Below are 27,888 nucleotides of genomic sequence, written 5' to 3' on the forward strand. Positions count from 1 at the left end.
GGAAGCCCTAAAGTCTGTTTTTGTGGAGAGGTTTTTTTTGTGTGTGAGAGGTCCTGGGAAATTGGGCACTAGGGTATGGCGTCTTTAAACTATTGCTAATTATGCCCCCTCTTCCGACATTCAAGTCTGTTTACCTTTTATATTGTTATTTTTCACAACACGAAATCTCTTGGTTCTGTAAGCAGATTACCAATTAAAGTGACTTACTTGCTGAGATTGGATTGAGCATTAGTGTATTTAGTAAAGATTGATTTTTTTGGGGGGAACTCTTTTATTTTGAACTTCAAGACCATCTAACATACGTGGTAGAAACACTGGTTAAACATAACCACAGCTAACCCGTAAGGAACCTTTGTTTCCTAAATTACTGATTCATTAAATGGTGACTGGAAACTTGGCTTCTCTGTGAGTGATGTATAGTTTTTGAGCAGTTACCTACGGAAGTCGGATTCCTCCCCTCAGCAATGTGTTGGTTTAGAGAACCATGTTGGTTAAGTCATATTTTAACTTTGTTTTGATAGGCAACTGGATCTAATTGTTGGGTATATATTTCTAGCACCTCTAAAAGAATTTAGGGGTTTTTATGTCCTCCCCTTGAGGATAAGTGTTTTAAATATCCCTAACTCTCTTAAAGGTCGTGCTAAGTAGTGAGGGTAGGACACTTTGCAAATGTTTAGATAAGCACAGAAGGTTGCATTTTACTCTCTTTAGGTTAAAGTAATGAAGAGATCTATAGTTTCTCTTTCAAAGTCATGGATGGGCTCAGTATCTTTTAATCATTTTTTTGGGGAATGCTGAATAGCTTACAAATTACTGTCTAGAGTGTGCCAGGAGTGGAGTAGTAGTGGAAAATGCAGCAATTGATTTAAAACAGCTTCTAGATAGGGGAAATCTAGTGGAAACAATGCTGCATTTGCTTAGGATGTACTGTGAACTGTTGCCCAATTATGTCCTTTTAGGCTTAAAGATCCACATAATAGAGGTAGGGTTTTATGATTAAAACAAAAGGTAAGGTGATGGTTTATTTTTCAGTATTCCACAGGACTGTTGTTTGGAGAAAGTATCATGGAAGTTCTGCGTCCACAGCTTATAAGAATTGGTGGACGGGTTTACAGGAAGAATCCCATCCAAGAGCAGACTTATCAACATGAAGACGAAGATGATGACTGTTATCAAGGTAATCCTGGTTGATCTTTGGTCAGATTAGAAGTAAAATGTTCTCCGTATTGTAGAAGCAATTCTTTGTTTCAGTGTATTTCTGTGTGAGCACTGAAATTTGAGATGTTTGGCCTCTTATAGCTCCCTTTGTGTTGACGTCTGAGGGGACAGATGAGTGAGTTTGATGAGGTGTTCTCAGTTCATACATCAGGTTGTGTCTCATCTTTGTGCAGAGGCTTAAATGTAATATGGGGTAATTTTAGTTAACTTAATATTAACCATTAATAATCTGTGGCAAATGAAGTTCTTTTATCTGTAAAGCTATGAAGTAATTTCTATAAATTATTGAAATAAATGAACATGTGCCCAGTGTTAGCTGTTGTTATTATTACTGTTGTGTTGTAATTTTTCTTTTCTTCTTTGCAGTCATATACAGGCAGTTTCAAATACACAACCAACATTATTACTACTTAAAATAGGGATAATTTTTAAGAAGTAAACTAAACCATTGAGATGGGCAATATTTTCAGGCTGATTAACTTGGACTTGGGTTTAATGCACAAATAGGGCCTTTCAGGTTCTCTGCTTCCTTTTCCTTTCGGTTTGTAAGCTTTTCCATTAGGCCCTAAACCTTGGGGAATAGTCTTCCCCTTGGTCCTCCCCGCTGTTTCCCTTTTGCCTTGGGGCCTTGAGCTCCTTTATTTCACCCTCCTCCTTTCTCTTTGTCTTGGCTGTATGGAGTAAGTTCTCCAGTATCACTCCTACCTCATTCACTGAAGTGATTTTGTGTTTTAATACTAAAAACCACTGAGTTGTACATTTTAAGAGGATGAGTTTTATGTTACATGAAACACATCTCCAAAAGAAAAAACAGTACAAAAAATTTTACTTTCTTAGCTTTCTGGGAGAAAACAGTTAAATAGTGATATGTAAATACTCCTTTTCCACGGTTCCAAGATTGGAAGATTTAAAATAGTCATGTATTTTTTATTCTTTATTTTTCTTCTAAGAGCAGGTCAGAAGGAATATCAGATCAGTGTTCTGTAGTGTAAAGTGTATGACTGGTTTTTTTGTGTGTGTATTGCTTTTTTTAAACCTTGAGAGTGGTTGGACAGCTGGTGAGAAAGCAGACTGTTGTCCATAGAGCAGCAGCTCTGAGCGAGATGTTACCATTTCTCTACAGGTCTCGTGGAGTGTGCAGAAGAGTCCTGTGAAGGCTATGAGGTGGTGCAGACCCCGCAAGGTTTCCGGTGTACTCTGAAGGCCCCCAGCCTGCTCTACAAGTGAGTGAGGCCCCCGGCAGCTTCATGGGAAGGCATTTCTAGGAAACATAGCAGGAAGTAGATACTTCTCTTTTCCACACTTATTGCAATGCTTGATTACTAGTGGTAAAATGGTTTAGGGTTTAATGTCCTAGAATTTCTAAGGACTGATTGTAGATCAGTTTCATCATTTCACATATGTCACCAAGTCCTGTTGATTTTGCTTCTTAAATATCTTTTGAATCTACTTATCTCTTTCTTTACAGCCACCCTGCTGCCTTGTCTGTGAATTACTTCAAGTAGCCTACTTACTGGTCTCTCCACATTGATTCTTGCTCTCTCTTCCAATCAGTTCTTCACATTGAGGGCGGAATGATCTTTTTAAAAGGCAAACCTGATTATTTTACTACCTTTGCTTGAAATCCATTAACATCCTTCCTCTGAAGATGGAATTCTCTTCCATTAGAGCAGTGGCCAAAATCTTGAACATGAGTTAGCCAGCCTTGATTTTTCAGTCTCAGTTCACACCACTGTTTCCCTGGCTTCGCACTTAAGCTTAACTGGTTTTCTTCAGTTTTTCACATGTGCCGTGTTCCTTCCTGCCTTTGAGCCTTGGCATATGCTGTTCCCTTTGCCTTTCAATCTCTCCTGTTCCTTAGCTAGTTTTATTCTCCTTCCTTAGGGAAGCTTGCTTTGACACCGACATCCCCACTGCCACATTGATTACCCTACTATACGTTTTCATAACACCCTCTACTTTTCCTTTGTAGCATTTCTCAGTCTTATGTTTATATTTATTTGTGTGCTATTTGATATTTTTCCCACTAGATGGGAAGTTTCTTGAAGGTAGGAATGTGTCCTGTTATTCTCCAATGCTTGTCAAATACTGATGTGCTTTTTCCAGAGTTATCGTTATATGTAAATTGCTTGGAAGCTTTGCCATCCCTTCAGTCTGTGCTTGCTTGCTTGCGTGATGGACCACATTCTGTCTCTTATTAACCACTAATACGGTTAGCTTATGTGGCTGACTGGCTTCTTTTGGGCTTGTGCCTCTGGAGATAGGCTGGTCTGGGAAGTCATAGATTTTTTTTCTGTATTGTACCAGATGAATAAAGTCTGTCCTTGATCCTCTATGAGAGGAGATCTACAAATATGGAATCATATACCTTTAAGCTCCAAGAGGCAAGTAGTTTCATTTTTGTCAACCTTGAGAATCTTCTGAAACACCTATTAAGGATGAAATTCTTATGGAATGTGGCTGAATGCGAAACCAGATGTTAATCCTGACAGCTCACTTTTCTCTCAGGTTCTGGTGACATTTTCTTCTAAGAAACATGATTTTAGAAAGTTGTGGCTCAGGTTCCTGATAAAATCAATACAACATGTCTTCCTTAATGTATATATTTGCTACTGCTAAGGTGTGTAAAGATTCCTTAAATATCTGATTCTAACTTGATGACCTTTTGAATTCTATATATTCTAAGTACTCATTTTGTTCCAGATGACTTGCAATTTAGATTAGGTATTGGTTCTGCTAAATCCTAATTAATAGACAGTATTTACTAGGAAGACTCCTTCCTCCCTTCCTCCTTTCCTGTCTTATTGAGAAACAATTGTCATACAAGGAAGATTTCTTTCTTATGAATCATTTATGTAAGGTTATTTGGATCAAGGAAGAGATTACTTAACCAAAGTAATTTATAATCAAAGCCTAATGGTGATACACGTGTCCGCGGACTGGATCTAATACTGTGGTTCTCAACTTCAGGTGCACATTTAAAGCTCCTGGGGAGCTTTAAAAATTCCTGATACCTAGGTGCACCCCAGTTGAGTCCAAAACTCAACCCCAGTTGAGTCCAAATCTCTGGGAGCTGAACCCAGGCATCATTAGTTTTTGTAGCCCCCCAGGTGATTCCAGTGTGTAGCCAAGATTGAGAACCACTTGATCTGGCAGGAATTTCCACTTACATATTCAATAAAGGAGTCACCCTTTCACTGCATATCTTTTATTGTAGTGAGTGTTTTAGACTTTCCATATAAACCTCTTTTGGGTCTGGTACTCTTAACTGTAAGGATGCTGTCATGGGCTTAATGAGGATGGCATGGGCTGTACTGAGCTATGTGTCAGTCACTAGGAAGCCCTTTTATATATGATCACATTTAATCCTTAAAACAACCTTATGTTACTTAGGTATTATTCACTCCATTTTTATAAGTGAGGAAATAGATTTAGAGTGGTTAAATGACTTGCCCAAGGTTTGATTCTAAAGCGTCTTTAACCTCAATCACTTCCCTAAGGTGCCTGGACTATTAATAACACTTTGAGCCAACTACTTAGGGTAAGTTTGTCCACTAGCCACGTGCTAACAAACAGGAGCCTGGTTGAAAGCTCCGCTTGTTGATAAGGCCTGGAAAGGCAAGGGCCTGATGGAGTTGGTGCTGCACAGTCCCTAGCCCAACACAGAGAAAAACCACATTGAAACTGTGGAGTTCTCGTCCTCTTCTAAACATCTTGTTTTATAAAAATCTGGCTTACTACAGTAGACCTTAATGGAAATAACCGGGCTTGGTTATCCCCATGTAAAAAACAAATGCAGAGTTTTAGACATAGTCACCCATGCTGTTGGATACTGTAATTGAAATCATAGAAGCTGAAATACTGTTGATGAGGAAGTTTTATCTCTTAACTTTATGGTCCTGTGATGGTCTCTTAGTGCTTTATAGACTCTGAAACTTTTCCCCTGGGATCCGGCAGTCTCATTTGCTTTAACACATCTAATTACTGTGGGTTTCAGAAGATAACCTTGGATTGTCAGAATTATTTATGCTAGGAGGCCCAGGCAAGTAATGCAAATGAGCCAGCAGATGATTGAGGTGCAGTCAGTGAAAGACAGTAGGGAGGGACAGGGTTTGTGATGAGCTCATATTCCATTTTTAGGAACGTGCTCATGTTCCAGCCTATTTTTGCCATGAGTAGTCAGATCTCCCAATTTTTCAAAAGAACTTAGAAATCTATATTTTTAGGTAAAATTTCCCAATTTTTAGGTGAACTCTCCCAAACAAAACATGCCTATGTGTTTTAATTCAACCTGAGGATTACCTCTTTACTCTCTGTGCTTGAATCTGTCCTGACTGATGAACCCTGCTCTTTGCTAAGCTCTTTACCTTTATTTAATTAATCAAGGATAATTCCCTTAGGATGAACTCATAATGTAGTTAATTTGCTCTCTAAGAGAACGAGGTTTTCCCCCTTCAAACTGTAGACCCAGTCAAGTGCCCTGTGAGACTGTGCCAGCTTTCCTTTCACTGAACTGCAGACCCAGATTTTGAATATAGTTTTTTATTTATTTATTTATTTTTGGCTGTGTTAGGTCTTTGTTGGTGCCCGCGGGCTTTCTCTACTTGTGGCGAGTGGGGGCTACTTTTCGTTGTGGTGGCTTCTCTTGTTGTGGAGCATGGGCTCTAGGCACGTGGGCTTCAGTAGTTGTGGCGCGTGGGCTTCAGTAGTTGTGGCTCGCGGGCTCTAGAGCCCAGGCTCAGTAGTTGTGGCGCACAGGCTTGGTTGCTCCGCGGCATGTGGGATCTTCCTGGACCAGGGCTCGAACCCGTGTCCCCTGCATTGGCAGGCGGATTCTTAACCACTGCACCACCAGGGAAGTCTCTGAATATAGTTTTGAGAAGCAAGCAGGCATTGAGCATAGTTATTCTTTCTATGTGGTTGAATTGGCTGTAGGATATCATTTTGCCAATGAGTGTAATGCAGTATGTTCTATAAAGCTGTATGATTTGTAATTTCCTCTACAGATACTGAGTTTTTACTGAAGCACTTTTCTATGAGGGAGTGTCTCTGGCCACGTATGATTTAAACATGATGGAGTTCTTTATTCTTGAACATTTTGATTTACGTTAATTAATTTTCTTTATATTATAGGCATATAGTTGGAAAGAGGGGCGACACTAGGAAGAAACTAGAAGTGGAGACCAAAACTTCCATAAGCATTCCTAAGCCTGGACAAGAAGGAGAAATTGGTGAGACCCAATATGTATGTTATATTTGGAATCACTTGTGTGTGTGTATGGAATAATGTGACCCAACTGAGGTGTTTGGTGACTATATTCTTTATGTGGTTCTGTAGCTATTGGCCTTTTTATATCAGTGTCAGTCTCCCAAATGAAGAAAGATGTAGTCATACAACCTTAACTTGATTAAGTACCTGGGCCTTAATTTTATACTTCACCACGCACTGATGGAATAAAGCTTCCAGATTTTGTTGTGGACGAGGAAATTTCTTTCATGCTTCAGTAGCTTGAAATGAAGTTGTGAATTATTTCAAGTTAGAATTAGAGAAAACCAGTGGGATCAGCAAATTTGAAATAAAGTTCAGACCTTTCCATATTGTTCTCTTGTTTTTATCTTGCTTTGTAGACTAGGAAGGAAATAGTAAGAATAATAATTAAAACAACAACTTGATTCAAATAACTGGTCAGGTGAGGAAGAGTAGTTTAGCAATAGAAATTACGTCAGAAAGTGTCTGTACTAAAGCAACAATGTGAACCAAGGGCATAGGCTTGTGTTGTAAAGTGGCTTTGAGTGAGAGGCACTGGAGGGACAGAATCTTAAAAAACTCATCCTAAAGCAGTAGGACTTCTTCAATGTCGAATAAGTGCAGCAGCCTCCAATAATCCATTTTCCATAATCACTCATAGGTTGTATTAAGTCTTAGGAGAAAAAAATAAGTACTCTTTTCATTTTGTGCTGTGTAAGAATAATCACTGTGGCGGATAAGTAGCAGTTGACTTTAGAGCAGTGCTGTCCAGGAGAACTTTCTGTGATCGTGAACATGTTGTGTATCTGCACTGTCCAGTGCAGGAGCCACTAGCCACACGGGACTGTGATTACTTGAAATGTGGCTAGTGTGACTGAGGAACTGAATTTTAAATACTGCTTCATTCTAATTCATTTAACTTTTAATTTAACTAGCTGTGTGTGGGCTCCTGTTTTGGACAATGAAGTGCTAGAATTTTCCCCAGCCCCTTGGTAACTTCAGCAAACTTTAGCTTTAGGACTTTAATGACATTTTTTTTTAAATTAATTAATTAATTTTTGGCTGTGTTGGGTCTTCGTTGCTGCATGCGGGCTTTTCTCTAGTTGCGGTGAGCAGCAGGGGCTACTCTTCGTTGCAGTGCACGGGCTTCTCATTGCAGTGGCTTCTCTTGTTGTGGAGCACGGGCTCTAGAGCACAGGCTCGGTAGTTATGGCACACGGGCTTAGTTGCTTCGCGGCATGTGGGATCTTCCCGGACCAGGGCTCGAACCTGTGTCCCCTGCATTGGCAGGTGGATTCTTAACCACTGTGCCACCAGGGAAGTCCCTAATGACATTTTTGAAGGACTCTCACTGAAATAAATATTTAGAATTACAGTTAAAAAAACTTGGGTCTTGGGGTTCCCTGGTGGCACAGTGGTTGAGAGTCCGCCTGCCGATGCAGGGGCCACGGGTTTGTGCCCCGGTCCGGGAAGATCCCACATGCCGCGGAGCCACTGGGCCCGTGAGCCATGGCCGCGGAGCCTGTGCTCCACAACGGGAGAGGCCACAACAGTGAGGGGCCTGCGTACCGCAAAAAAAAAAAAAAAAAAAAACAAAAAACTTGGGTCTTACCTTAAGTGTTAAAGTTCAAGTTACAAATATTGAAGTAATTTTATTAATTGCATTAAAGCTTATTTCTTTTTATTTCCTGATTTAAAAATTAATACATGCTTTCAAAAACAAAAACTTGTAGAAATTATATATAAAGTATAAAGGGAAGTCTCTTGTGTTATGAACCTCAGCCATAATTGCTGTTAATAGTTGAATCTGTTCTGCATTTTTTCTATGCATATAGCAACAGATGGATAATAATTTTTATTTTGGTAAAAATTATAACATGCTATAAATGTAGAGACCTTAGCCATTTTAAGATACTGGAGTCATTCCAAAACTTATTCAGAAAAGGTTAGACAGGTTGTTAAGATTCCATTTTGACTTAGAAAGCACAAATATTTAAGTGTGAAAAATAAGTGTGTCTAATCATTAAAAGTAAGAATTTAGTGGAACTAATTTAACTGAAAAAGAAGAGGATAAACTGGTTATGGTCTTGTAGGGAAGTAAAGTATATAGAAAAATCAAATTTATTGCTTACAGTAAATTGGGTTGTGCTGTGAAATCACGACTGCCGGTGCATTGGTGTGGTATATGCTGTAATTAGTTATTTTCTTTTGCCTCTCCTAAATTAGAGAAACTAGAGAAGAAAATGATCTAGTAGGTTTTAATTTGTCCTCTAGATAAGGATCTGGTCTGGTCTGTTTTGAAGTCTCAGGCAATGGGATGTAAGAAGATGCTTTTAAAGTGTTGTTGTCATTGTAGTTAGGCAATTGGTTTTTTTAAAGTTTCACATCAATGCCTTTAATTGTTTTCTTTCTCTGTATCCCTTATTGTAGTCTTTAGACCCATGCCATGTAAATTCTGGTCCTCTCAGATATAATATTCTAATATTTTAGAATATTTCTAACCTCATCATATTTGCTTTTTAGTAATTGTTTGCTCAACTTTGAATCTTTTTCTGGAAATCAGCCTGAGCACCTTTGAAGTGCCCTTTTCAGTTTTCTATGTTAAAAAATGAAAATGTCTTATTAGTCTTATTCTCTACTGAACCACCTTCTTAATGGAAAATAATAGATTTAGCATATTGTACTAAATTTTTACAGAAATAAAACATAAACATGAATTTTAAGCTTCCATCTCCTCCATCCCTTTTCCTTTTATTTTCTCACCATATTTTGTCTCTTGCAGAAATAATTATAATTTCTACTTTCCCTTAATTTTGTCCCAGTTTACCATTGAATCCTCCTTTGTCAGTATTTCTATAGCACATTATTTGAATGCCTGCTAGGATACTTCCCTTCACTGGGCATCTGAGTCTTTTGGATTCTCAAAGGATCCTATTTGAAAATATCAATGATGTCATTAGAAAATATCATATCTCAGCTTCTTACATTTTTTGGTTATTACTTATGTCAATTTTTTACTTAGGCAAACAGTTTTTAGGCTTTCTGTTAATTAATTCATTCATAGTTTACTTCTTTTCTTAGAAATTTCCATCTTGTTTCTCTACAACGAAATGGGTATGATAATTTCATTCTTATTAAGAAATAGATAGGTTGTTCTTTAGAAAGTTTCAAGTGCTTTAATGGGAAGTATTAAAGAAATAATTCCATTTGTTTGTCCTAACTTCTGCAGTTGCTTGGAAGGAACAAGCTTTGTGGTCTTGAAAGTACATAGCACATTTTGCTATTATTAGAGTTAATACTTCAATATTTTATGTTCAGAAGTCTGTCCTTTCCTCTTTAATAAATAGTCTGTTAAAATGCCAGTTTTGTTCATTGTTCCTATCTTGTGCACCTTTCCTTAGTTTCTGTTTTGGACCAAGCACTGCCAGTTCTGGAACCTAGAAGTTTAATCTCTGCTTAAACAGAGGTTGTGTAATCCCTAAATGATTTTTTTTCTTTGCAGACAGTGGTGTTAAGGCTTTGTGGCTTTTTCCCCTATTTTCGTTTACATATGTGTAAAGACAGCCCAGACCAAAGAAGACCAAATTATACCAAGGCGTGGAAATTTGATATTCATACATACAATACAGATATAGATAAAATTTTTACTTTAACCTTATATTTTCATACAGTTAGGGTAGGATTGTATATACTGTAGTAGACTCTCTTCTGCTCTTTTACTATAGTGAATCACTAAAAATTCTGCCACAGTATTTTTAAAAATTGAGGTAAAATTTACATGACAGAAAGCTCCACTCTTTTTGTTCTTAACTTTTTATTGTTATTTTAATTTCTGTGTGATATATTGTTCTTTTTTTAAATGGTAGAATATACACAACGTAAAATTTACCATTTAGACCACTTTAAAGTGTTGAATTCAGTGGCATTTAGTATATTTACAGTGTTGTGCAACCTTCACCACTGTCCAGTTCCAGAACATTTTACCACCCAAAAAGAAAACCCCATACCCATTAAGCAATCACTCCCCATTCCTCACTACTCCCCAGCTCTTGGCTACCACTGATCTGCTTTCTGACTCTCTGAATTTGTCTGTTTAGGTATTTACTATATGTGGAAACATACAATACGTGGCCTTTGTGTCTGGCATCTTTAACTTAGCACAATGTTTTCAGGATTGATCCATGTTTTTGCATGTATCAATACTTCACTCCTTTTTTTTGGCTGAGTAGTATTTCAGTGTATGGAAATACCACATTTTATTTATTCGCTTATTGGTTAATGGACATTTGTGTTTTTCCACCTTTTGGCTCTCGTGAACAGAACTGCTATGAACATTTGTACAGGTTTTAAAATTTTATTTATTTATTTATTTTTGGCTGCATTGTGTCTTCGTTGCTGTGCACAGGCTTTCTCTAGTTGCAGCGAGTGGGGGCTACTCTTCATTGAGGTGTGTGGGCGTCTCATTTCAATGGCTTCTCTTGTTGAAGAGCATGGTCTCTAGGCACATGGGCTTCAGTAGTTGTGGCACGCAGGCTCAGTAGTTGTGGTTCGAGGGCTCTAGAGCACAGGCTTATTAGTTGTGGTGCACAGGCTTAGTTGCTCTGTGGTATGTGGGATCTTCCTGAACCAGGGCTCGAACCCGTGTCCCCTGCATTGGCAGATGGATTCTTAACTGCTGTGCCACCAGGGAAGTCCCTGTACAGGTTTTTTCTTTGAACACCTGTTTTTACTTCCTTTGAGTTTCTATCTAGGAGTGAATTCCTGGGTCACATGGTATTTTTCTGTGTACCTTTTCAAAGAACTGCCAAACTTTTCCATGGCAACTGTACCATTTTACATTCATACCAGCAAGGTATGAGGGATTGCTTGTAGCTTTTGAACTCATTTCTCTACTTCATCAGATGGCCTTGAGGTTATTCTGTTTTTAAACCTCATTCTGCTTAGACTGAATTCATTAACAGCTTTCTTACCCTTGGTACTGTCCCCTGTTCAGAATTATGTACACATTCATGACAATTTTATTCTCCAGAGCTGACAGTTTCAAGAGGTCACCTATTTTACAACCATTTGATGGTCCTGGAGCATTTTAATATTTGCCTTTTTTTTTTTTTGCTTACAGTAATCACTGGCCAGCATCGAAGTGGTGTAATTTCAGCCCGAACTCGGATTGATGTTCTTTTGCTCACTTTTAGAAGAAAGCAGCCCTTCACTCACTTCCTTGCCTTTTTCCTCAATGAAGCTGAGGTTCAGGAGCGATTTCTGAAGTTCCAGGAGGAAGTACTGGAGAAGTGCTCCATGGTAAGCAGCAAACAGAACAAAACAAAAAGTTAAAGAAAAAAATATAAAGAAGAGTACAAAAATGACTCATAATTCAAACAGTAGAAAGATACAAGCCTCTTCTCCCACTGAAAAAGGGAACCATTTCTAATGGTTTCTTTTAATTCTGAACTGCAAAAAATATATAGACATATAAGCACATAAGTTTCTATGTTACAGAAATATCCTTTAAAGGATGTTGAAGACACAAAGGGATCATCCTAATATCCACACTATTCTGCACTTTGTGGGTGTATTTTTATGCATTTTAACGCATGTATAGATTTCTGTAGCCACCTACCACAATCAGGATACAGAAGAGCTCTACTCCCCCCAAAAACTTCCTCATGTTGTCGCTTACAGTCACCTCTTCCTCACCCCATACTTTGGCAATCACTGATCTCTTCTTGGTTACTATAGTGTTGTCTTCCTGAGAATGTCATATAAGTGGAATCATACAGTATGTAACCTTTTGAGATTGGTTTTGGCTTTCAGGTTCATCCGAGTTGTGGTATGTTTCACTAATTTGTCCCCTCTCATTAATTTGTTTTCAGTTTTTGGCAGTTATGAATAGAACTACTATAAACATCTGTGTACAGGTGTTTATGTGAACATAGTTTTCATTTCTTTAAAGTAAATATCCAGGAGTGGGATTGCTGGGATATATGGTAGGTATATGTTTAACTTCATAAGAAACTACCAAACTGTTTCTCAGAGTGCCTGTACTATGCATTCCCATCAACAGCATAAGAGAATTCCAATTGTTCTGCACCCTTGCCAGCATTTGGTGGTGTTGGCATTTTCATTTTAGCCATTCTAATAAGTGTGTAGTGATATGTTATTGTGTTTTTTTTTTTTTTTTTGGCTGCATTGGGTCTTTGTTGCTGTGTGTGGGCTTTCTCTAGTTGCGGCGAGCAGGGGCTACTCTTCATTGCAGTGTGCAGGCTTCTCATTGTGGTGGCTTCTCTTGTTGCAGAGCACAGGTTCTAGGTGTGCAGGCTTCACTAGTTGCAGCACTTGGGCTCACTAGTTGAGGCTCGTGGGCTCTAGAACGCAGGCTTGGTAGTTGTGGTGCATGGGCTTAGTTGCTCTGTGGCATGTGGGATCTTCTCGGACCAGGGTTCAAACCCGTGTCCCTTGCATTGGCAGGCAGATGCTTTTTTTTTTTTTTTTTTTTTTTGCGGTACGCGGGCCTTTCACTGTTGTGGCCTCTCCCGTTGTGGAGCGCAGTCTCCGGACGCGCAGGCCCAGCGGCCATGGCTCACGGGCCCAGCCGCTACGCGGCATGTGGGATCCTCCCAGACTGGGCCATGAACCCGTGTCCCCTGCATCGGCAGGCGGACTTTCAACCACTGCGCCACCAGGGAAGCCCAGCAGGCGGATTCTTAACCACTCTGCAACCAGGGAAGTCCCTCTTATTGTGGTTTTAATTTGTATTTCTCTAATGGCTAATGATGTCGAACATTTTTTTTTAAATGTATTTATTTATTTTTGGCTGTGTTGGGTTTTCGTTTCTGTACAAGGGCTTTCTCCAGTTGCAGTGAGCGGGGGCCCCTCTTCATCGCGGTGCACGGGCCTCTCACTGTTGCGGTCTCTTGTTGTGGAGCACAGGCTCCAGACTTGCAGCCTCAGTAGTTGTGGCTCACGGGCCCAGTTGGTCCGCGGCATGTGGGATCCTCCTAGACCAGGGCTCGAACCCGTGTCCCCTGCGTTAGCAGGCGGATTCTCAGCCACTGTGCCACCAGGGAAGCCCTGAACATCTTTTTTAATGTGCCTTTTTGCCATTCTTTTATCTGCTTTGGTGAGGTATTATCTTTTACACAACTTAAAACTGTTTTCTTACTGTTGAGTTTTGAGAGTTCTTTTATATATCTTCTGGATACAAGTCCTTTCAAGGATATGTGATTTCCAGATATTTTCCCCAGTCTGTAGCTTATCTCTTCATTCTCTTATCAGTGACTTTTGCAGAGCAAAAGTTTTAAATTTCGATGAAGTCCAATTTATTAATTTTTCTTTTATGGATTGAACTTTTGATGTCATATATAAGAACTTTTTGCCTAACCCCAAGTCACAAATGTTTTCCCTTAGAATTTTCATGATTTTGCTTTTTTATATTTAGATCTGTGACCTAGTTAATTTTTGTGTAAGTTGTAAAGTTTAGGTCGGGGTTCATTTTTTTGCATATGGATGTCCATGCTGTGCTTTCTTTTTATTTATTTATTTAAAATTTACTTATTTTATTTATTTTTATTTTTGGCTGCATTGGGTCTTCGTTGGTGCATGCGGGCTTTCTCTAGTTGCTGCGAGCGGGGGCTACTCTTCCTTGCGGTGCGCAGGCTTCTCTTGTTGTGGAGCACAGGCTCTAGGCTCCTGGCTTCAGTAGTTGTGGCATGCAGCCTTAGTAGTTGTGGCTCACGGGCTCTAGAGCACAGGCTCAGTAGTTGTGTGACACAGGCTTAGTTGCTCTGCGGCATGTGGGATATTCCCAGGCCAGGGCTCAAACCTGTGTTCCCTGCATTGGCAGGCAGATTTTTAACCACTGCGCCACCAGGGAAGCCCCATGCTCTGTTTTCTTAATCTTGTAATAAGGAGAGGAATAAAAGCATGTGGAATAAAATAGAAGTGTGGTTAGTATTTATTTATTTATTTATTTTGGTTCTTGAGACAGATGGACATACATCTGATTCTGGATTCCTCTATCTGTGTAGACTTGAGCAAGTGAACCTCTCCAAATTTTTACAGCCTGCTTTGGAGAGTTGTAGGAAGGATTAAATGAGATAACATATAGTACTCAGCATGGTGCTTGATACAGAATAAGCATTTAATAAATGGTGACTGCTACTCCTGATATTTTTATGGCTGGTTAGGTTAAAATTGTTAGTATTACTTGGAGTATTCAGAGTAGGTGAGTGCTATATTTGATAGCTGTGGGCAAGGTCAGTGAAAATGTTTTTGGTGAAAATTTTTACAAAATCCTTTCTTCCTTCTCTTTTTCCCTTCTCTTGTTTGTCCTGTCCACATTGCTCAAGCTGGGTCCTAGGTTTTAGAATATAGTGAGATATAGGTATGCAGATATAGAAGTATTAGAATCCAAGTACTTTTATGGGACAGGGGGTGACAGTTGGTCAACTTAATTATTTAAGAAGGAGGCTATGATGGTGAGAAGATTCAGACTGGGCAAATGTGAGTAGACAGTATAGAATTGTATAATCTATTTTTAGATAACTTCTTTGGCATTTATGTGCTTGAACAAAGGTACGTTTATAAGTTCAATACACAAATACTATATATATGTGTATGCGTACATATATATGATTAGTAAACCATCAGAATATTACTAATTGTCATTAGTAAACCATCAGTATCTTTTTTCCTCTTAACATTTCATAGCAAGATGATTTCATTCTCAGTGGGAGTGGAGGGTCGGGTAGGAGAAGATCAAGAACGCTGAAGTTATAAAGACACAGATGTAGAGAATGGACTTGAGAACAGGGCGGTGGGAAGGGTAAGCTGGGACGAAGTGAGAGAGTGGCATGCACATATATACACTACCAAATGTAAAATAGATAGCTAGTGGGAAGCAGCCTCATAGCACAGGGAGATCAGCTCGGTGCTTTGTGACCACCTAGAGGGGTGCGTTAGGGAGGGTGGGAGGGAGATGCAAGAGGGAGGGGACATGAGGATATATCTATACATATAGCTGATTCACTTCGTTATACAGTAGCAACTAACAACAATGTAAAGCAATTATACTCCAATAAAGGTGTTTCAAAAAAAAAGCGGAAGTTTCAGTATGGTCTGGTAAATTTTGTGGGGGTGGTGCTGGTAAGTTTTGGAGTTGTTTTGCCTTGTTAATACCACTTAGTGAAGCTCAGTGATTATTTATTTTTTGGAGTATTACAAATACTTGATATTTGACAAGCAGATTATAATAAATTAGCCTTTTTCTTTCTGTGTGTGTGTGTATATGTGTGAACAGTTTCTCAGTTTTCTTTTGGATCCTGACAAGGGCTGACAGGGAGCAAATATTGGAATGATTACTTTAACTCAGCTGGAATGAGATTGGCCACTATGAATGTCATGCTGGCCTTAATCAGTCCAAAGTACTTCCTTCCTGCTTTCAGGGAGACTCCATACTGACATTGTCTTCTTCCTGCTTTTATTTTATTTTATTTTTTATTTATTTATTTTTTTAACATCTTTATTGGAGTATAATTGCTTTACAATGGTGTGTTAGTTTCTGCTTTATAACAAAGTGAATCAGTTATACATATACATATATCCCCATATCTCTTCCCTCTTGCATCTCCCTCCCTCCCACCCTCCCTATCCCACCCCTCTAGGTGGTCACAGAGCACCGAGCTGATCTCCTTGTGCCATGTGGCTGCTTCCCACTAGCTATCTATTTTACGTTTGGTAGTGTATATATGTCCATGCCACTCCCTCACTTTGTCACAGCTTACCGTTCCCCCTCCCCATATCATCAAGTCCATTCTCTAGTAGGTCTGTGTCTTTATTCCTGTCTTACCCCTAGGTTCTTAATGACCTTTTTTTTTTTTTTCTCAGGTTCCATATGTATGTGTTAGCATACGGTATTTGTTTTTCTCTTTCTGACTTAACTTCACTCTATATGACAGACTCTGGGTCCATCCACCTCACTACAAATAACTCAATTTCGTTTCTTTTTATGGCTGAGTTATATTCCATTGTATATATGTGCCACATCTTCTTTATCCATTCATCCGATGATGGACACTTAGGTTGCTTCCATGTCCTGGCTATTGTAAACAGAGCTGCAATGAACATTTCGGTACATGACTCTTTTTGAATTACGGTTTTCTCAGGATATGCCTTCCTGCTTTTAAATCAAGTCCTGCTAACAGCAGGGAAGTAAGCACAGCATAAAAGAGTTAATAAGGGACCATTATCTATTTATTTATTTATTTATTTGCGGTTCGCGGGCCTCTCACTGTTGTGGCCTCTCCCGTTGCGGAGCACAGGCTCTGGACGCGCAGACTCAGCGGCCATGGCTCACTGGCCCAGCCGCTCCGCGGCATGCGGGATCCTCCCAGACCAGGGCACGAACCCGCGTCCCCCGCATCGGCAGGCGGACTCTCAACCACTGGGCCACCAGGGAAGCCCTATCTACTTACTATATGGAAGAAGGTTTTTACTGAATTTCATTCTGATGTTAGAACGACAGATGACTGTAAAACCATGTAGGTGTTTTCCACTGGTACTCTGCTTTTTTTTTAATATAAATTTATTTATTATTTATTTTTGGCTGCATTGAGTCTTTGTTGCTGTACACAGGCTTTCTCTAGTTGCAGCAAGCGGGGCTACTCTTTGTTGCGGTGCATGGGTTTCTCATTGCGGTGCTTCTCTTGTTGTGGAGCATGGGGTCTAGGCACGTGGGCTTCAGTAGTTGTAGCACGCAGGCTCAGTAGTTGTGGTTAGAAGGCTGTAGAGCGCAGGCTCAGTAGCTGTGGTGCATGGGCTTAGTTGCTCCAGGGCATGTGGGATCTTCCCGGGCGAGGGCTCGAACCCATGTCCCCTGCATTGGCAGGCGGATTCTCAACCACTTCACCACCAGGGAAGTCCCTGGTACTCTGCTTTTATTTTTCCAACTTAGCAGAGTTCCTTTGTAGAAACTTTGAAGAATGTATGCCTGTTCATTGAGATAGCAGTTGTTTCCTGAAAGACTATGTGGCCCTCAGTCTTGTTTTGATTTCTCTGACACTCATTTGACATCTCTGATGAGAGTTTCTTCATCTCTAAAATAGGAGTGGTCTCAACATTCTCTTACATATAAGAAAAAGATGACATCTCGGTATAAAGTTGGCTCATACGTTTTTGAATTTACATATGTATGTATTATATACATTTATTAAAATTAAGTTACACACACTGTTTTGTAACTACCTTTTTGATTTTTTTTTTTTTTTTGGCCGCGCCATGCAGCTTGTGGGATCTCAGTTCCCTGACCAGAGACTGAACCCGGGCCCCAGCAGTGAGAGCCTGGAATCCTAACCACTAAGCCACTAGGAACCTCCCTACTTTTTCGATTTAACAACATGTTTCAGGTCAATATAAGTAAATCTAATTGCTGCTTCTAATTGCTATGAAGTATCCTAGTCTATGAATGTACCCTAACTTATTTAATTAATACCCTATTGATGGACCATTGAAAGAAATTATTTCTATTAAATAATGCTATAAAGAACATTTTTGTAAATGCATCTTTGTGTTCTTGGCTGATGGTTTCTTTGAGGTACATTTTGGGATAATTTCTTAGAACTGGAATACATGGGTTAAGGGAATGTAAACTTAAAAATTTTTGATAGTTTTTTCCATTTTATTTTAAAAATCTGCCTTTTTGAGTTACAACTTACAAACAATATAATGCACCCATTTTAAGAGTATGCTTTGATGAATTTTGACAGACATGTACAGCAGTGCAACAATCATCAAAAACAAGATGTAGAACATTTCCATCACCCCAAAAATTCCCTTACACTACCTCTTTGCAGCCACTTCCTGCTATCTCATCTCCTACTAGTGATTCCAGGCAACCACTTATCTGCTGTTTGTTACTACTGGATTTCCCTTTGTTAGAATTTCATATAAATGCAATTATGCAGTATATAGTCTTTTTTTTTTTTTAATTCTTTGGTCGCACTGTGCAGCATGTAGTATCTTAGTTCCCCAACCAGGGATCAAACCCACGCGCCTTGCACTGGAAGCACAGAGTCTTAACCACTGGACCACCAGGGAAGTCCCCAGTATATAGTGTTTTGTGTGGCTTTTTTTTTGTTCAGCATAACATTTTTGAGCATCATTCATGTTGGTGTGTGTTACAGTAGTTCATTTCTTTTTATTGCTAAGTATATTCCTTTGCATGAATGTACCAAAATTTGTTTATCCATTCAACTATTTGGGTGGTTTCTAGTCTTTGGCTCTTATAAATGAAGCTATTTTAATCATTTGTACAAAAATCTTTCTGTTAAGTATATGTTTTTATTCCTCTTGGGCAAGTACTTAGGAGTATAATTGTTGGATCAAGTGCAGATATAGGTTTAGTTTTATAGAAAACTTAGAACTATTCCCAACGTGGTGGTGCCTCTTCCTACCACAAATGATATATGAGAGTTTAGGTTGTTCCACATTCTTGCCAGCATTTGGTGGTGTCTTTTTTATTTTTTTTAATTGAAGTATTGTTGATTTACAATGTTTTGTTAGTTTCTGGTGTACAGCAATGTGATTCATTTATACATACATATACATATTCTTTTTCATATTCTTTTCCATTATGGTTTATTACAGGATATTGAATATAGTTCCCTGTGCTATACAGTAGGACCTTTTTGTTTATTTATTTTGTATATAGTAGTTTGTATATGCTAATCCCAAACTCCTAATTTATTTCTCCCCAATCACCTTTTCCCTTTGGTAATCATAAATTTGTTTTCTGTGTCTGTGAGTTTGTTTTATAAATAAGTTAATTTGTATCACATTTTAGATTCCATATGTAAGTGATACCATATGATATTTGTCTTTCTCTTTCTGACTTACTTCACTTAGTATGGCTAGGACCTCCAATATAGTGTTGAACAGAAGTGGTGAGAGGCGACATTCTTTCCTTTGTTCTTGATCATCGTAGGGGGAAAGTATTCAATCTTTTATCATTAAGTTTAATGTAAGCTGTAGATTTTTTACCGATGCCCTTTAGCTGGTTGAGGAAATTCCATTCTGTTCCTAGTTTGCTGAGAATTAAAAAAAATCGCAACTGGGTATTAAACTTTGTTAATCTTTTTTTGTTTGTTTGTTTTTGCGGTACGTGGGCCTCTCACTGCTGTGGCCTCTCCCACTGTGGAGCACAGGCTCCGGACACGCAAGCCCAACGGCCATGGCTCACGGGCCCAGCCGCTCTGCGGCATGTGGGATCTTCCCGGACCGGGGCGCGAACCCGTGTCCCCTGCATCGGCAGGCGGACTCCCAACCACTGCGCCACCAGGGAAGCCCTGTTAATCTTTTTTTAATATTTATGAGATTTATATATTTTTCCTTCATAGTGTAAATATGCTTTATTACATAATTGATTTTGTAATGTTAAAACTAATCTTGCTCCTTAGATAACCTCACTTGGTCTTTTTTAAAAAATATATTTATTTATTTTCGGCTGCTTCGGGTCTTAGTTGCAGCACGTGGGATCTTTCATTGCGGTGCGCAGTTGTGGCACTCAGGCTGCTTTCTAGTTGGTGCGAGGGCTCAGTAGTTGCAACATGAGGGCCTTAGTTCCCTGATGAGGGATCAAACCCACGTCCCCTGCATTGGAAGGCAGATTCTTAACCACTGGACCACCAGGGAAGTCCCTCACTTGGTCTTGATGTATTATCATTTTTATATATTGTTGGATTTGATTTACTAGAACTTAATTATTAAGGAGTTTTATATCTGTGTTCATGAGAAGTATTGGTTTTAGTTTTCTTGTGACGTCTTCATCTTTTTTTTTCTTGTGTGTGTGTGTGTGTGTGTTAGCTTCAGGTGTACAGCAGAGTGATTCAAGGTGTACAGTTATGTGTGTATGCTTTTTCAGATTCTTTTCCATTATTGGTTATTACGAGACATTGAATATAGTTCCCTGTACTATACAGTAGGTCCTTGTTGTTTATTTCATACATAGTAGTGTGTATATGTTAATCCCAAACTGCTAATTTATCACACACACTTCCCCCACCCCTTGCTATCCCCTCTGGTAAACATGTATGTTTTCTATGTCTGAGTCTATTTCTGTTTTGTAAATAAGTTCATTTATATCATTTTCTTAGTCTTCATCTGGTTTTGATATCAGGGTAATACTGACCATATGATTCAATACCAAATGAGTAAAGTGAGTTGGGAAGGGTTCCCTTCTTATTTTCTGAGTTTGTGTAAGTTTGTGTAGGTATCATTTTTTCTTAAATGTTTAATGGAATTCACCAGTGAAGCCATCTAGATCTTTAGTTTTCTGAGAAGTTTTTAAATTAAATTTTGAATTAAATTTATTTAGTCGTTAGAACTATCCAGGTTATTTACTTCTTGAGTGTGTTTTTGTAGTTTGTATCTTTGAATTTGTCCATTTCATCTAAAGTTTTTGAATTTTATTAGAATAAAGGTGTTCATAATATTTTATTATCCTTTTCATGTCTGTAAGCCCTGAAGTGATATTCCCTCTTTCATTGATGATATTGGTAATTTGTGTCTACTCTCTTATTCCTGATCTGTCTGGCTAGAGGTTTATCAATTGTATTGGTCTTTAAAAAAAAAAAAAAGCTTTTGGTTCCATTGATTTTTCTCTATTGTTTGTCCATTTCTGTTTCATTGATTTCTGCTTTTATCTTTTTTGTTGCATTTCTTCTGCTTAGCTTTGGGTTTAATTTGCTCTTGGTTTTTTGGCTTCTTAATGTAGAAACTTAAATCATTGATTTGAGACCTTTCTTAGTATTTTAGTGTTTTAGGTATTTTAAGTAAACATTTTTGAGATCATTGTCGATTCATATGTGGTTTTAAGTCTTGTGATTTCTTATTTCACCCATGTTATTTAGAAGTTTGTTGTTTAGTTTTCTCCTTTTGGGGATTTTTTTTGTTACTGTTACAGATATCTTTCCATTACTGATTTCTAACTTAATTCTCTTGGTCAGATAACAGATTCTGTATGATTCCAATTCTTTTAAATGAATTTGTACCTGTTTTCTGTTACAGAATATTATCTATCTTGGTAAATGTTCTGTGTATATTTAAAAGGATGTACATTCTGATGTTTTTTGGTTGATCTATAAATGTTATATGTGCTGTCTGAGTGTTAGTGATCATTGTCATCTATATCCATATTGATTTTCTGTCTACTTGTTCTGTTAATTACTGAGAGAGGACTGTTGAAATATCCAACTGTAATTGTGGATTCATCTATTCCTCCTTTCAGTTCATCTATTCCTCCTTTCAGTTCTGTCATTTTTTTTCATATCTTCTTGGAAAATCAGTTCCTTTATAGTTATGAAACATCCCTCTTTATCCCTGACAAGATTTCTTGTTCTGAGGTCTAGTTTTTTAGATCTTAATGTAGCCATTCCAGCTTTCTTTTGATTAGTATTTTTCATTATATATATATTTTTATTCTTTTAGCATATTTTTATCTTTGTATTCTAAATACGTTTCTTAAAGACAGCATATAGTTGAATTTTAAAAAATCTGGTCTGTCAACTCTTCCTTTTAACTGGAATGACTAGATTGTTTACTTTTAATGTAACTATAGATATAGGTGGGTTTAAATCTACTATTTTGTGATATTTTTTGTCCTATCTTTCCTTTGTTTTTTCCTATCATTTTTTAGATTTAGGGTTTTTTGAAATTTCATATTTTTGACGCTGTTGGCTTCTTAGCTACACCTGTTTGTTTTATTTTTTAAGTAAATGCTGTTAGGTTTACAATATGTATTTAATCCATCACCTTCAAATAATATTACACCACTTTACATATAATTTAAGAACCTCACAATGTATCATCTATTTCCTCCCTCCTGTCCTTTCTTTAATTGTCATTAATCTTGCTTCTATATATAAACAGCTTTCTGTAAGATTTCTTACAGTTCAAGTTTGCTGATGCTGGATACAGTTTCTCTCAGCTTTTGTCTGAAAAAGATCTTTAATTCATCTTCTTTTTTGAAAGATAATTTTAACTGGTTATAGGATTCTAAGTTGATAGTTTTTTCTTTCAACACCATAAAGACATTATTCTGTTGTCTTATGGCTTGTACAGTTTCTGATAAGAAATCTATTGTAATTCTTTGTTCTTCTGTGTGTAATATGTTTGGCTACCTTTTTTATTGGAAATGTTTTCAAATTTATAAAAAGTATAAAAAAAATAATATGAGGAATACTCATATGCAGTAGTGCTGTATTATCTAATAATGTCCTTTATAATATTTCCAATACAAGTTCCAGGGTAAGGTCAGGAATTGCATTTAATTTTTATGTCCCTTTAACCTCTTCTTTTTTTTTTTGTGGTACGCGGGCCTCTCACTGTTGTGGCGTCTCACGTTGCGGAGCACAGGCTCTGGACGCGCAGGCTCAGTGGCCATGGCTCACGGGCCCAGCCACTCCGCGACATGTGGGATCTTCCCGGACTGGGGCATGAACCCGTGTCCCCTGCATCGGCAGGCGGACTCTCAACCACTGCGCCACCAGGGAAGTCCCCTTTAACCTCTTTTATGTGGAATATTTCATAGCCATTCTGACTTTTATGTTATTGACATATTTGAAGAATGCATCCCTTCCAACCTTTTTTAAACAACAGAGCGTTCTTTTTTGCATTTGTCTTATGTGTCCTCATGTTTAAGTTGATATTATGTTTTCTCAGTTAGAGTACTGCATAGGTGATGTTGTGTCCTTCTGAGGATATCACACCTGGGGACATACAGCATTCATCTGTTTTTCGTACGTGATGTTACATCTAGTCAAGATATTGCCCAAATTGCTTCTAAGTATAATAACTGTATTTTATATCTTCCTTGCAACTAATAAGCAGTCTGCAGGGAGATACTCTAAGAACATGCAAATATAGTTGTGTCTTGGTATCTGTAGGTGGTGGTTCCAGGATCCCCTGTGGATACCAAAATCCACAGATGGTCAAGTCACATATAAAATGGCATAGTATTTGCATATAACCTACGCACATCCTCTTGTATACTTTTATTAATTAATTAATTAATTAATTTATTTATTTATGGCTGTGTTGGGTCTTCGTTTCTGTGCAAGGGCTTTCTCTAGTTGTGGCAAGCGGAGGCCACTCTTCATCGCGGTGCACGGGCCTCTCACTATCGTGGCCTCTCTTGTTGCGGAGCACAGGCTCCAGACGCGCAGGCTTAGTAGTTGTGGCTCACGGGCCTAGTTGCTCCGTGGCATGTGGGATCTTCCCAGACCAGGGCTCGAACCCGTGTCCCCTGCATTGGCAGGCGGACCCTCAACCACTGCGCCACCAGGGAAGTCCCTCTTGTATACTTTAAATCATCTCTAGCTTACTTATAATATCTAGTACAGTGCAAATGCTATGAAAATAGTTGCCAGTATGTGGCAAATACAAGTTTTGCTTTTTGGAACCTCTGGAATTAAAAAAAAAAAATTCCCCAGGCTTAGCATCCACTGGTGATTCTTACCTGATTTTTTAAAAATTAATTCGTTAATTAATTAATTTATTTATTTTTGGCTGCATTGGGTCTTCGTTGCTGCACGTGGGCTTTTCTCTAGTTGCGGTGAGCGGGGGCAACTCTTCGTTGTGGTGCACGGGCTTCTCATTGCAGTGACTTCTCTTGTTGTGGAGCATGGGCTCTAGGCTCATGGACTTCAGTAGTTGTGGCACGCAGGCTCAGTAGTGGTGCCTCGCAGGCTCTAGAGTGCAGGCTCAGTAGTTGTGGCACATGGGCTTAGCTGCTCTGCGGCATGTGGGATCTTCCTGGACCAGTGCTCGAACCTGTGTCTCCTGCATTGGCAGGCGGATTCTCAGCCACTGTGCCACCAGGGAAGCTCCTTATCTGATCTTCACCATGATGGTTGCAAAATGTTTCTAGCGCTTGCTCTACATTTAGTATTCAGCTTTCTACATTCTTTTGTAAGCAGGGGACCTTCCTTCTCCCCTTACTTTTATTTTTTTTTTAAAAATCTCTTTTTATTTTTTATAAATTTATTTATTTTATTTTTGGCTGCGTTGGGTCTTTGTTGCTGCGCATGGTCTTTCTCTGGTTGCAGCGAGCAGGGGCTGCTGTTCCTTGCGGTTCACAGGCTTCTTCTCATTGAAGTGGCTTCTCTTGTTACAGAGCACGGGCTCTAGAGCACAGGCTCAGTAGTCGCGGCACACGGGCTTAGTTGCTCCGTGGCATGTGGGATCTTCCTGGACTAGGGCTCTAACCTATGTCCTCTGCATTGGCAGGTGGATTCTTAACCACTGTGCCACCAGGGAAGCCCCTCCCCTTACTTTTAAATTTATTTGTTATTCGTGTGATTTCATAAATTATATTTTTTTCTCTTTTTGGTGCTTAAATTGTCTCAGGTTTATTTCAGGGTCCTCTCAAACCTTTTCTGAGGATGCATCTTCATTGGCCTGTATTTGTGCTTTTGTTCCAGTTCTCCTGTATGTGTGTGTGTGTGTGTGTGTGTCTGTGTCTGTGTGTGTGTGTGTGTGTACACACACACACGCACGCACACACACACACACACACACACACACACACACACACGGCTGCTTTTAAATGCCTTAATTTCTCTAAGGTCTCACCCCAGTGCTTCCTCTTAGAGCTTTAGTTGTTCTCTTGTATTCCTCTGCCTGTAATCTCTTGTCCCCAGGCACCTGAAGATCTGCTGTCTCCTGTAGTTCCTTCTCTCCCTCTGCAGGTAATTAACATTTCTTATAGTGGCCTCCAACCTGATAACCAGATTATACCACTGTTCCAAACTGCACTCCAAGTTAGGCAAGACAGAAACCAGTTCCTCAGGCAGCCTCCTAACAAGCCAGAACATTGCAAACAACTTTCACTCTTCCTTCTGCCCTGATGGAGGAGCAGGAGTTGTGTGGCTTCCTTCTGACCTGTTGTAATGTCCTAGGGAAGGGGTGTAGGGCAAAGGATAGATGAAATTTCCTACCATTTTGAGTGCAGCTTTCCTTTGGTTAGGCATTTGCTTGGTTGTTGCTGATTTTTAATTGGTTTCTGGAGTTTTCCCAAAGCTGCTTTGGTCTGTATGTTATTGTTTATTTGCTGTTTCTGTCGGGGAATAAGGGCCTGGATCTCCTTAGTGTGCCATCTTGCTAATGTTGCTCCAAGTTTGTATAATTTTAAGGCATTATTTTCTCAAATATCTTTTTTCTTCCCTTTTCCTCATCTCTGTAACTCTAATTTCACCTGTATTAGACTAATTGATGTTGGTGTACAGATTACTGAAGCTCTGTTCATTTGCTTTCCAGACTTTTTTTTTCCTCACTCTGCTTCAGTTTGGATAGTTTCTGTGGCTGCGTATTCAAATTCACTGTTTTTTTCTGAAGCGTCTAATCTGGTGTTAATCCCATCAAATGGAATTTTCATTTTTCCACTTATTTTTTTAATCTCTTGAAGTTCCATTTGTTTCTTTTTGATATGGTCCTTTTTCCTCTTCAGTATCCTCACGTTTTCCTTAAAATAGTTAAGCTTATAAATAATAGCTATTTAAAGTCATTATCTGCTAATCCATTAGTATAATATTATAGCATTCTAGATCTATATCTGTTGATGGATTATTTTTTGCCATGTAATGTCTGAAACATTTATATTAACATATTTCCATACAAATAACCCAAGGCAAGTTTAGTATTAGTTTTTTTTTGAATTTTATTTTATATATTTTTTTATACAGCAGGTTCTTATTAGTCATCAGTTTTTTGTTTTTTTTTTGCGGTACGCGGGCCTCACACTGTTGTGGCCTCTCCCGTTGTGGAGCACAGGCTTCGGACGCGCAGGCTCAGTGGCCATGGCTCACGGGCCCAGCCGTTCCCCGGCACGTGGGATCTTCCCGGACAGGGGCACGAACCCGTGTCCCCTGCATTGGCAGGCGGACTCTTAACCACTGCGCCACCAGGGAAGCCCTAGTCATCAGTTTTATACACATCAGTGTACACATGTCAATCCCAATCGCCCAGTTTAGCACACCACCATCCCCACCTCCCCTGCGGCTTTCCCCCCTTGGTGTCCATACGTTTGTTCTCTACATCTGTGTCTCAACTTCTGCCCTGCAAACTGGTTCATCTGTACCATTTTTCTAGGTTCCACATACATGCATTAATGTACGATATTTGTTTTTCTCTTTCTGACTAACTTTACTCTGTATGACAGTCTCTAGATCCATCCACATCTCAACAAATGGCTCAGTTTTGTTCCTTTTTATGGCTGAGAAATATTCCATTGTATATATGTACTGCATCTTCTTTATCCACTCGTCTGTCGCTGGGCATTTAGGTTGCTTCTATGACCTGGCTATTGTAAATAGTGCTGCAGTGAACATTGGGGTGCATGTGTCTTTTTGAATTATGGTTTTCTCTGGGTATATTCCCAACAGTGGGATTGCTGTATCATATGGTAATTCTATTTTTAGTTTTTTAAGGAACCTCCATACTGTTCTCCATTAGTGGCTATATCAATTTACATTCCCACCAACAGTGCAAGAGGGTTCCCTTTTCTCCACACCCTCTCCAGCATTTGTTGTTTGTAGATTTTCTGATGATGGCCATTCTAACTGGTGTGAGGTGATACCTCATTGTAGTTTTGATTTGCATTTCTATAATAATTAGTGATGTTGAGCAGCTTTTCATGTGTTTCTTGGCCATGTGTATGTCTTCTTTGGAGAAATGTCTATTTAGGTCTTCTGCCCATTTTTGGATTGGGTTGTTTGTTTCTTTAATATTGAGCTGCATGAGCTGTTTATATATTTTGGAGATTAATCCTTTGTCCGTTGATTCATTTGCAAATATTTTGTACCATTCTGAGGGTTGTCTTTTTGTCTTGTTTATGGTTTCCTTTGCTGTGCAAAAGCTTTGAAGTTTCATTAGGTCCCATTTGTTTATTTTTGTTTTTATTTCCATTACTCTAGGAGGTGGATCAAAAAGGATCTTGCTGTGATTTATGTCAAAGAGTGTTCTTTCCATGTTTTCCTCTAAGAGTTTTATAGTGTCTGGGCTTACATTTAGGTCTCTAATCTTGAGTTTATTTTTGTGTATGGTGTTAGGGAGTGTTCTAATTTCATTTTTACATATGTAGCTGTACAGTTTTCCAGCACCACTTATTGAAGAGACTGTCTTTTCTCCATTGTATATTCTTGCCTCCTTTGTCATAGATTAGTTGACCATATGTGCGTGGGTTTATCTCTGGGCGTTCTATCTTGTTCCATTGATCTTTGTTTCTGTTTTTGTGCCAGTACCATATTGTCTTGATTACTGTAGCTTTGTAGTATAGTCTGAAGTCAGGGAGTCTGATTCCTCCAGCTCCATTTTTTTCCCTCAAGACTGCTTTGGCTATTCGGGATCTTTTGTGTCTCCATACAAATTTTAAGATT

General features: G+C 38.9%; 1 protein-coding gene across 4 annotated transcripts in view; it reads left to right on the forward strand.

Annotated features, from left to right (window-relative positions):
* Nucleotides 1-27,888, forward strand: part of ASCC1 (activating signal cointegrator 1 complex subunit 1) — a 122,292-nt gene that overhangs the window by 24,292 nt on the left and 70,112 nt on the right. For all 4 annotated transcript variants that reach the window (XM_069541538.1, XM_069541539.1, XM_060034833.2 and 1 more), the window contains 4 exons: nucleotides 1,033-1,177; nucleotides 2,342-2,441; nucleotides 6,352-6,449; nucleotides 11,586-11,764. In XM_069541538.1, coding sequence (XP_069397639.1) covers nucleotides 1,066-1,177; nucleotides 2,342-2,441; nucleotides 6,352-6,449; nucleotides 11,586-11,764 — 489 coding nt within the window. In that variant the 5' untranslated portion in view covers nucleotides 1,033-1,065. The remainder of the gene's footprint in view (nucleotides 1-1,032; nucleotides 1,178-2,341; nucleotides 2,442-6,351; nucleotides 6,450-11,585; nucleotides 11,765-27,888) is intronic.

Source organism: Delphinus delphis, chromosome 16 (assembly GCF_949987515.2).
Source record: "Delphinus delphis chromosome 16, mDelDel1.2, whole genome shotgun sequence".
In the NCBI taxonomy this organism is placed as follows: Eukaryota; Metazoa; Chordata; class Mammalia; order Artiodactyla; family Delphinidae; genus Delphinus; species Delphinus delphis.